The sequence below is a fragment of the Bipolaris victoriae genome (genome assembly GCF_000527765.1).
Source record: "Bipolaris victoriae FI3 unplaced genomic scaffold scaffold_74, whole genome shotgun sequence".
Classification (NCBI taxonomy): Eukaryota; Fungi; Ascomycota; class Dothideomycetes; order Pleosporales; family Pleosporaceae; genus Bipolaris; species Bipolaris victoriae.
The window spans coordinates 12,554-23,885 of record NW_014575318.1 but is presented as its reverse complement, the minus strand read 5'-3'; the positions used below and the strand labels follow the sequence as shown (position 1 = coordinate 23,885).

The following is an 11,332-nucleotide window of genomic DNA, read 5'->3' as shown; positions in this document are numbered from 1 at the left end:
CAATCCAACAGAGACTGCGGACCATAACGTCCCACCGCCCCCAGCCATGGATTGGAATCCGGACACGTAGGTAGATTCGAAGCCGGGGCGAGCGCTTTACTGACAGAATCATCAGGCCATTGAATACCGTGGGTATGCCCTACTACAAAGAACAGCTTCTCTCAAGCTGGCCTAGTCATCTGGTATTCGAAGTCGGCTCTCCTGCCCCGAAGATTGATAGCGCAATCCTCAACAACATGACGCGTGCTGAAATTGGCTTCTTTGCGAAAAATCCCAAAACCAAGCGCAGGAACCAGGCCGAGGCGACTCGACATGCGGACAAAGTGAGCGAATCGTTGTCGGCACCCAAATTTTTGAGCGAAAAGACGCGCGCCTCGCAGTCCTTGACGGAAACCGACTCGAAATTATCAGAGACAATGGAGAAACTGACTGACCTACACCTTGATGACGTCACCAGACGAGACGTTCCTGCAATGTATGGAAACGTGGAGATCAAATACAGCAAGTTTGGCGTAGACGACTTTGACTTCGCGTATGTCGTAACACCTACGCTTACTTGTTTCTCGTCTGACTCGGATCCAGGTACTATAATCAAACATCTTATTCGGGCTTGGAAACGCACATTACAAATTCCTACGCCAACTCACTCTTGCAGCTTCTCCGCTTTACACCGTTGATTCGCAACCTAGCACTGCAGCACACCGCATCGCCATGCCTTTTCGAGTCTTGCCTTCTTTGCGAGCTAGGCTTCTTGATAGACATGCTCGAAAAGGCTTCAGGATTAAATTGCCAAGCTTCCAACTTTTTGAAGACATTCAGTGGACTATCAAACGCAGTATCACTAAATTTACTGGAAGAGTTTGCGCCGAATGTGGCACTTACAAACATGATTCAGAATTTGAATCGATTCTTGCTTGAGAAAATATCAGACGAGTTCAGACAGATGCTGCCTAGTCAGCCCGGCCCATCGGCCATGGACCAAGTCTTGGAGACACAGGCCAGAGCAAGCATGCGGTGTGCCCAATGCACCAACGAGACCATTCGCGGGGGTAAGAACTTTGTCAATGAACTTGTGTATCCGGCAAAACACGTCATGAAGAACACGCGCATACCACGCCCTACATTCTCGCAGATCCTAAAGGCTAGCGTCGAACGACAAGATCAGACCAGAGGTTGGTGTACAAAATGCAATCGCTACCAGCAAATGATACAGAGGAAGACTATACAGTCTGTTCCTGGCGTACTCATGCTGAATGCGGCTATTCAGAGCCACGATGCTAAGCTGCTGTGGTCAATACCGAACTGGTTGCCGCAAGAGATTGGGATTATAGTAGATCAGGGCCAATTCTTCTGCTTTGAAGGCCAGGACTTGAAGCTTCACCTGCAACGTGGAGTACATCAGATTATGGTGTATGAGCTTGTTGGTGTAGTTGCCGACATCAACAGTGGAGAGCACCAAAAGCCACACTTGGTGGCAACCATCAATACAGCACCGTCGTCACGCAAAGATGATCCAGAAGATAGGTGGCATCTCTTCAACGATTTCTTAGTACGGCCAATACCAAAGGAAGAGGCTTTGCGGTTCGAACCGAGCTGGAAGCTGCCGTCTGTCTTGACGTTCCAACTCAAGTCTGCTCGTAACAAGATTGACGACTCGTGGAAAGACACCCTGGACACATCGATACTGTATAGGTGGTGGTCATCGAATCCAACACCCCCAGAGACCAAGTTCAAACTCCTTGATCACGCGACAGAAGCACCTCGCCCTGGCTATCCGGTCGCCATCGATGCCGAGTTTATCCGCCTACAAGCTGAAGAGATTGAGATGAAGGCCGATGGCACACGACAAACTATTCGTCCAGATCGCAAAGGGCTTGCTCGCGTTTCCGTTTGTCGTGGTGAAGGCGAACAGGCAGGCCTTCCGTTTATCGACGACTACATCGCCGTAACTGAGCAAGTCGTCGACTATCTCACCGAATGGTCCGGCATTTCCCCCGGCGACCTCAACCGCGAAACCTCACCTCACGCCCCAGTATCACTAAAGCACGCCTATAAAAAACTCTGGCTTCTTCTCAATCTCGGCTGCGTCTTTGTCGGCCACTCCCTCGCCAACGACTTCCGTACCATCAACATCCACGTCCCCAAAAACCAAGTCGTCGACACAAGCAACCTCTGGTTCAAACCAGACTTTAAACGCAAACTCAACCTCAAATTCCTCGCCTGGTGCGTCCTTAAAGAAAGTATCCAGGAGAATACGCATGATTCCATTGAAGATGCCACGACGGCTCTTAAGCTCTGGCGCAAGTGGCAGGAATTCGATGATGCGGGCGTCTTGGAGCAGATTCTTAACGATGTTTATGCCAAGGGGAGTCTGGTGGGATTCAAGGCGCCGGGGAGTGGGGGGAAGGCCGTGGGTGGTAGCAGACATCCACCTACTACTGCTGGTGCTGCAGGAGGTGAAGTACCGGAGCCCTTGACTACGCCGAAGAAAGGAGGGAGTCAGTTTGGGAGTGTGGGGTTTAGGAGTCCGTTGAGGAGGTGAGGTGAAAGTGGGGGGGGGGGGGGGGGTATGGGTAGGGGTAAAGACGGGGCTTTTTTTTTGTAAAAACAGGGTAAAAAATAAAATATTTTTCTTGGTCGCTGTTGTAGTTTACGTGATGTTTTAGGGTGTGTCTATTTGGGATTGCATGGACGTGTGTATGGCATGGTGAATTATCGCGCCTGTGATTGAATTTACTTGCCATTCTCCTCCATGTTTTTTGAACACTTCTTCAAGATACATGTGTCGGATGAGTCTTTGCTACACTCGCTTCGGTGCGTTGTTGTGTAGATTGTACATCTGCTTGTTATATACCGATCTTGCGGAGTATTGTTTGGGCAAAAGTATTGGGGTTGAGGGGATATGAGACTTGGTTTGTTATTGTGGCTTGGAAAAGAGAGAGAGAGAGAGAGAGAGAGTGTGTGTGTGTGTGTGTGTGTGTGGGGGGAATTGTTGTAGAGAGGTTATTTAGTATTATAGAAGTTTATTTTTTTTTGGAGGTAAATAGGGGTGGGAGATGAGGTGGAGTCGTTTCTTCTTCTTCTTCTTTTTCAATTCTGTCTTGAATTACATTGGCGATTTCCATCGTGCCTTTTGTTCTTTACCAGGTGGGGTTTTCTGGTCTGAAACTTGTTAAATAAGTCTTTCTGGAAGAATCTTGGATATCACTGGATCATTCGCGTAGTCTGTTAGTGGGAAATGCTTTGCTTGGATTGACTACCTCCATTACCACCCATTATCAGCTCACTACCATTACCCTTATACTCATCTTTCAAATTCCCCATACCACCGCTCATTTTCCTCTCATGCTTCTTCCCTTTTCATAATCTCCTCTCAGACATTCTATCTTTGTATCTCTAGCATCTACGGTGAAATTTATAGTGGCCTTCTCCACTCGAAGATCTATCGCATTCAGGTGTAACCTTGGTCCACTTGAGCCCAAGCTTGTAATTACCTACACCAAGTGTTAGTCCCATAACTACCATAGACTCAAGAAATTTGCGCAATACACGCCGTTGGAACTGGATATCTGGCTTACTCCTAGGAAGGGCAAAGTATCCATGTTGGCCCCCATTTTTCTCCATACATTCATCTGGAAGTCCGCATTGAGAGAAGTCAAGAGGACCAGTTCCAGATGTCTCTCCTATCAGCTGATCGTCAATGTATACTTCAAAGTGCTCGCAGCGGCCATGTGAATCCGATATCACAAGCACACCGTCTTCCGGCGCCTCAAATGATACATTTACTAAGCCTGGATCTGTGCCTGTGTACGGCTTACGATTGACTACGACTGGCTTCCAAGACTGGAGTGTTTGTTCAGTGCATGGCTTTTTCGTGAGCTGGTGGGGTGGTTCGAAAACAGATGGTGGTGGTGGCGGGATAGGGGATGGTCCCAAATGTGAAGGTCGCTCGTGGCTGAACATGGCGCCATCGCTGCACGTGCAACCGCACATTTCTGGAACGAGATCTAAGCAGGTTACGGTTGGAACTTGGCCTATGAGTTGGTGTCGGTTTTGAGAGTTTGGCCAGATAGCAGTGTTGACTCGCCGTTCGAGCATGTCATTCCTGACAGGCTACCGAGAAGCGTATCTGTACCGAATTGGGCAGTTGCGATACCGCATAGAAGGAAAGATGCGAAGGAAATCGAAGTACGCATGCTGATAGGTTTTTTGGGGAAATATTGATGGAGAAGTTGTTTAAAGTAGATGATGGATGTTGTAGTTGATGATGATAGCAACTCTTGTGCAGAAAGCCTTTGATTTATACACTTTTAGTTTTCCTTCAATGTCCAACATACCCTCGTGCATTTCGCGGTTATGGTCTGTTACTAGCTAGTTCAATCGACTTTTACCCCGTGATGTAGCTTCAAACGTAAACTTGTTGAGAGCAGGGTAATGCGGGAGCAAGGATCCGTCGTACGGACAGTATCCGTTCGGAACCTTTACCACAAGTATTATTGGAAGATACTATCTCTACAGAGTGTCCCATATATGTATTTCCGCTTTACACATTTTCACATCTCTCATAAACTCTTGTCTATCCAGACATGTCAAGATTCTCACTCACAAAATCATTAGTACCCAAAGGAAATGCCACAGGCCACTATAAGCCGGTATCCGCAAAAGAAACAATTTCCATCGTGTAACTCCACAAAAAGTAGGAAAGCTATGGCGCATTGTCAAAAACAGGCATCAAGCGATGCCAATGCTTCATAGATACTGCAGTACAGTCAAGCTTATTAGACGCACTTTGGTATCATACTGGACCCTTCTGAATCGCTTACTATACAGATATAAACAGTGCATCGGGGATGTTTGCGGGATTTTGTTGCAAAAAGTGGTTTGCGTCCATATATGGCTCTGACATGTCAGGCAAAAGGACTTTGGGGTTTAGAGTAATAGACTAACGTGGAAAGTGCATTGCTGGTTTTTTTAGAAAAGCAACCATAGCTAATGGAGGAGTAACGACGCGATTATAGAAGAAGTATAACAGGAAATCAGGAAAGATATGTACGTATTACATGTAGGAAATCTCGGAACTGCGGCTTGTTCAATGATATACGAGTATCGAAGTGTAGTCGCGTTATAATTCACAATAATTCACAATAATTACGATGTCAAACCTCAATCTTGTTTCATTTTAATGAAGCCTTTCATGATACTGCTTCGATGTCGGCTGAGACTCTAGATATGGAGATACTGTTCCGTCCTCTTTCGTCCTCTTCCTCCTCCCTAACCTGTCTCTCCACCGCTTATAGTTTTTCCTTCTTGCACTGGTTGTGCAGCTGAGTCTTTGGGTACCCTATGGCGGCAGTTCCACAATTTTCCTTTGGTGCGTATCTGATATCAACCAAGTATGTTCCTAGAAATGATTTTAGCCGTGAGAGCATGTATTTACCGCATTGATCGACCTAGACACACGACCAAATGAACTTTTCTGCAGCTTACCTTTAGGCAAGGTAATATAAGCCTCCATGTATTCACCTGTTTTGGTGCAATCTTCGCAATCGTCATCACTTGAAACGCTCGACCGTTCCGTTTTTGCGACCCTCCGTGAGTTAACAATTACTAGAAATCTGGCACAATCCTTATGATGCCAGGAGTCGACCACAAGGATACTATCTTCGTAAGCAGTGATGGCTTCGGTCACGAGAGAGTCTGGGTTCCACCCCAAAGGGGCTATGATGTGATTTTTCCAAGGTCGGGTAATTTCACCCAAACATGGTTTCTCGTGGAGTTGCCGGATTGGTGCAACGTCGGGGGTCGGTGTCGTGCTGGATTGAGCAGTTGCGATACCACACAAAAGAAGAAAAAGAGTTGAAGGGAATACTGAAGCACGCATGTTACCAGGTTTGGAGGATAGGTGAAGCACAAGATATTTGGAGTAGGGGAGGATGGGGAGCGAGTATCTTGCAAGAAGCCTTGGGGCTTGTATAATACGTATCTTGAGTCGAATTTTGGACTCTGACATGCTTTTATACCTTGAGTTGATGCGGTGTTGTTTCAAGGGGCTCGATGCTTTTCTCTCGACGTGGTGCAGTGGAAAAATAAACATGTTGGGAATACTGGACTATTTTTCTTCCTTTTTTTCCCCCTCGTCCACAAAGTCTCTAACACGCAATTCCTAGATAATCTCCTTCGAAACACCATAATATCCTCAAGATTCTTCCTGCCATGCCCTACCACAACTTGCTTAAGCACCCATCCCCGCCCAGCAATTTCAACGGTCTGACACTAAGGGCATGAATGGTCCCGGAAAAGGCATACTGGCCCCCTATGAAGCGGTAAAACCCAATGCAACTACCTTCACTGTATGAATCGTGTAGAAGAAAAGAGAGAGGGAAAGGAACCATAGGAAACATTGCACATTTTCAGAAGCGGGAGAAATTAAGCGATACCGAGGTGCTGTAGTAAGTGCAGGATGAAGAAGCCTACGATATGGACTCTAGCATCATTCCAGATGCTTCTGGAACTGCTGGATAGACATGGAAAGGGGTTCATTGCATTTTGTGGGTTCCCGATCTTTGTGTGGAAGATTCGAATGTGATTGAGGGCAGGTACTCGGCTGCGTTTATTGTACGGGAAAAACGTGCTGTATTTGGGAAATAAAGGGTAGACTGAAAGACGAGGCATCTGGCGAAATTGTTGATCAGACATAAGTAGTGATCCCCGTCTTGAATGTCTCTACACATTTGAGATAGCACATTAATTCTGATAGCAGAGGGTTTAATCTACAAAAGTCGAGAAGTTTTGATCCCCCCTCCTGTCCATGATTTTTACCGAACCTGATACAATGAAATGAATGCAATCAATTCCCAACGACCAGACGCAAGCCAATACCATGTGGACTCATAAATCTGTAATTCTAGTCACCCAAATTATTCCTCAACGGGATTAAAGTGACGTCATTTTTTACAGTCGCGTTCTCCTGACGCGTCCATTCGTGAATGGATTGTATTTTACGTGTTGCAAAGATTGATGGATATTCAACGCGCATCCTAGAGTCGCGTAGGAAGGAAGGCGGTGGGCGAATGGGATATAATTGGCGTCAGTGGTACCTGGCTTGGGTAGTGGGTATTGCCGCAAGCGTACTAGCGCCATATTTCCAGACGCGCCAAGGACCGTCGACATTATTCTCCCATGGCTCTGGCTGTATACTGCGCATTCACCTCTCCGCACCAACACGCTTTCAACGCGTCCCTTGCATCCCCCACGACCCCGCACAGTCGCCACACACTGCACCACAAATACTGGACGACGGCGACAGCAAGACGATTTCAAATCGACGCGGCGAGCAGCCCAAACAGGCAATATGCCGCGGAAGAGCGCTGCAAAGGCCGAAGAGCCATCTTCTGAAGACGTGTCGGCGCATTCCGATGTCGACATGCAAGACCAGCAGGAGGATAAGATGAGCGGTTTCAAGAAGTTCGGAGTAAGTGCAACCTGGCCTGGCGCCTTTCTGCGTCATGAAAGACGACTTCATTGCACATTGAACATTCGCTGACGTTTTCATGGCAGTACAATCTAGATACCCCAGACTACACAGTACGCACCAATTGCCTGCCGCGCCGCGTGGTTTCTGTCCACAAACTGACAATGCCATAGGACTCCGACACAAACACAAGGGGAAACAGTGTCGCAGGCGACAGCGCCCCCCCTGATGGCAGAAAGCGACGCGCAGAAGAGATGAACATGCGCAAGTCCATGTACGGCAAGAAGGCTGAGGGCCTAAGGGCATCAATGGTAAGCAGCACCAAACGGCCCATCGCGTCCCAAAGGGGCCCCGACTGATTCGAGAACATCATTGCAGGAAGACGACACCATTCGCCGCTTTCGATACCTCCTTGGTCTCACTGACCTGTTCCGCCACTTCATCGACACAAATCCCAACCCGCGCATCAAGGAGATTCTCGCTGAGATCGACCGTCAGGACGCCGAAGAGAGCAGCAAGTCAAAGGCCAACAAGATTCGCAAAGGTGGCGCTGCTGCCGAGCGTCGGCGCAAGACTGAGCAAGAGGAAGACGCCGAGCTGGTGCGCGAGGAAAAGCATGGCGGTCACAACGAGACGGTTTTCCGCGAGTCACCAGGCTACATTCAGGGCGGTACAATGCGCGACTACCAGATTGCTGGTCTCAACTGGCTGATTTCGTTGCACGAAAACGGTATTTCAGGTATCCTGGCTGATGAGATGGGTTTGGGAAAGACGCTTCAGACCATTTCCTTCGTCGGCTATCTCCGCTATATTGCCGGCATCACTGGACCCCACCTGGTCGCAGTGCCCAAATCGACCCTGGACAACTGGAAGCGCGAGTTTGCCAAATGGTGTCCTGAAATCAATGTCTTGGTGCTACAGGGTAGCAAAGATGATCGTGCCGAACTCATCAAGGACCGCCTCGTCCCCGATGGCTTTGACGTGTGTATCACATCCTACGAAATGATCTTGCGCGAGAAGTCGCACTTGAAGAAGTTTGCGTGGGAGTACATCATCATTGATGAGGCGCATCGTATCAAGAATGAGGAGTCGTCACTGGCACAGATGGTTCGCATGTTCAACTCGCGAAGCCGGTTGCTCATCACCGGTACCCCTCTTCAGAACAACCTCCACGAACTTTGGGCTTTGCTCAATTTCCTTCTCCCAGATGTGTTTGGTGACTCAGCTGCCTTTGACGATTGGTTTTCACAGCAGAATGAGGACTCCGATGCAGTTGTCCAACAGCTACACAAGGTTCTTCGACCCTTCTTGCTCCGCCGTGTCAAGGCCGATGTCGAAAAGTCACTGCTGCCCAAGAAGGAAATTAATCTCTACGTGGGCATGTCGGACATGCAGGTCCAGTGGTACAAGAAGATTCTTGAAAAGGACATTGATGCAGTCAATGGCGGCGCTGGAAACAAGGAGTCCAAAACCCGCCTTCTCAACATTGTCATGCAACTGCGAAAGTGCTGCAACCACCCTTACCTGTTCGAAGGCGCCGAACCCGGTCCTCCATACACTACCGACGAGCATCTGGTTACCAACTCAGCCAAGATGGTCATGCTCGACAAGCTGCTGAAGCGTATGAAGGCCCAAGGCAGTCGCGTGCTTATCTTCTCCCAGATGAGTCGTGTGTTGGATATCATGGAAGATTACTCCGTTATGCGTGATTACAAGTACTGCCGTATCGATGGTTCAACCGCACACGAGGACCGTATCCAAGCGATTGACGACTACAACAAGGAAGGCTCGGACAAATTCCTGTTCCTCCTGACAACGCGCGCTGGTGGCCTGGGCATCAACTTGACTACTGCCGACATCGTCGTTCTCTTTGATAGCGACTGGAACCCACAGGCCGATCTTCAAGCCATGGACCGCGCTCACCGTATCGGCCAGACCAAGCAGGTATATGTGTTCCGATTTGTCACCGAGATGGCCATTGAAGAAAAGGTGCTCGAGCGCGCGGCACAAAAACTACGTCTGGATCAACTAGTCATTCAGCAGGGTCGCACGCAACAGCCTGTGAAGAATGCAGCATCCAAAGACGAGCTCTTGACCATGATCCAACACGGCGCAGAGGCAGTATTCCAGAGCAAGGGCCCTGTTGGATCAGCTGCTAGCGGCGAACTCGGAGATGATGAATTCGACGCGGTCATGCGCCGTGGCGAGGAGATGACCGAGAAGCTCAACAAGAGGTATGAGGCCCTTGGTCTCGATGACCTTCAAAAGTTCACATCCGATTCAACCTATGAATGGAATGGCGAGACGTTCCAGCCCCGCAAGAAGGAAATTGGAATCTCCTGGATTAACCCATCAAAGCGTGAGCGCAAGGAACAAAACTATGGTATCGACTCGTACTACCGAAAAGCTCTTGTGACTGGCGGCCGAACAGAGAACAAGCAACCCAGGATACCTCGCGCACCAAAGCAGATTGTCATTCATGACTACCAGTTCTTCCCAGAACGCCTCGCAGAACTCCAAGACAAGGAAACAGCATGGTATCGGAAGGAGAACAATCTCAAGGCGCCTCTTCCGGAGGGTTCCGATGAGGACCTCGAGGCTCGCGAGGCTGACCAACAACTTGCACAACAAGAGATTGACAACGCCGAGCCATTGACAGAAGAGGAAAAGGCGGAGAAAGAGCGACTGATTGAAAAGGGTTTCCCTGAGTGGAATAAGCGTGACTTCCAGCAGTTCCTCAACGGTAGTGCCAAGTATGGTCGTCAGAATTACGAAGGTATCTCGGAAGAAGTTGACGGCAAGACTGCTGAGGAAATTGAAGCATACGCCAAGGTATTCTGGAAAAAGTACAAGACGCTGGACAACTGGCAGAAACACTTGGGTGTGATTGAGGAGGGCGAGCAACGCGTACGACAATCAGAGGAGAAGAAGCGGTTGATCGCAAAGAAGGTTGGCATGTACCGCATGCCCCTCCAGCAGATGCAGATCAAGTACACGGTATCGACGACGAACAAGAAGGTGTACACTGAAGATGAAGACAAGTTCCTTGTAGTTATGCTGCACAAGCATGGTGTCGAGGGCGACTTTATCTACGAGAAAATCCGCGATGAAATCCGGGAGTCGCCATTGTTCCGCTTCGATTGGTTCTTCCTGAGTCGCACGCCACAGGAGATTGGCCGTCGTTGTACTACGCTAATCTCAGCCATTGTGCGCGAGCTCGGTGACGGGGATGCCAAGAATAAGAATGGCAAGCGGGGATACGAGGAGGAGGAGACGGAGGAAGAGGAGGAAGAGCAACCAAAGAAGAAGACCAAGAACGGCGTCAAGGTACGTTGAGATGACGGGTAGTCTACTTGACCCAATTGCACTGCTAACATGGAACAGAATAAGCAACTGGACACTGTAAAGAGCAAGGCTTCTCCCGCCTCGGCAACGCCGTCTCGAGCAAGCAGTGTAGCGACAAATGGATCGGCGACCAAGGGATCAGCAACCAAAGGATCAGCAACCAAGGGTAAGGGCAAGGGGAAGGGCAAGAAGAAATAAGGCATTACAAAGGCTCGGTATGGGAAGCGGGCATGATACGGTGTTTTTGGCGCATGTGCAGCCGGGTTACAGCGGACGTTTTTATTTTACTTCACCATACTCGGCATGGTCAGCAGGTGGCATGTTGAGTTTACTAGATGTTGCAAGGCGACGTCTGGTGTTGTGCACTTGGCATTCTGCATGTGTAATAGTATCGAGAGAATATTAAGAGGTTTGCAAGGACAAGGTCTTCACGTGAAGGGATACGTGATTGGCGCGTCGGAGAGTGTAGCGAAGCGCACGAGGGCGGCGGTGGCTGCGGGGTGACGCACCTTGTCA

At 48.9% G+C, this 11,332-nt stretch overlaps 2 protein-coding genes across 2 annotated transcripts; one reads left to right on the top strand and one right to left on the bottom strand.

Annotated features, from left to right (window-relative positions):
- Positions 1-3,396: 3,396 nt before the first annotated feature.
- On the bottom strand, positions 3,397-5,515 carry COCVIDRAFT_105773 (hypothetical protein; the record flags this gene model as incomplete). Its single annotated transcript, XM_014698638.1, has 4 exons — positions 3,397-3,494; positions 3,579-4,105; positions 5,314-5,401; positions 5,488-5,515. The coding sequence occupies 4 exons, from the start codon at positions 5,513-5,515 to the stop codon at positions 3,397-3,399; spliced, it is 741 nt and encodes a 246-aa protein (XP_014554124.1).
- Positions 5,516-7,351: 1,836 nt separating this feature from the next.
- Positions 7,352-11,014, top strand: COCVIDRAFT_105735 (hypothetical protein; the record flags this gene model as incomplete). Its single annotated transcript, XM_014698637.1, has 5 exons — positions 7,352-7,471; positions 7,558-7,584; positions 7,645-7,782; positions 7,850-10,798; positions 10,856-11,014. 5 exons carry the CDS (start codon positions 7,352-7,354, stop codon positions 11,012-11,014), a joined length of 3,393 nt encoding a protein of 1,130 aa, XP_014554123.1.
- Between the last annotated feature and the right edge of the window lie 318 nt (positions 11,015-11,332).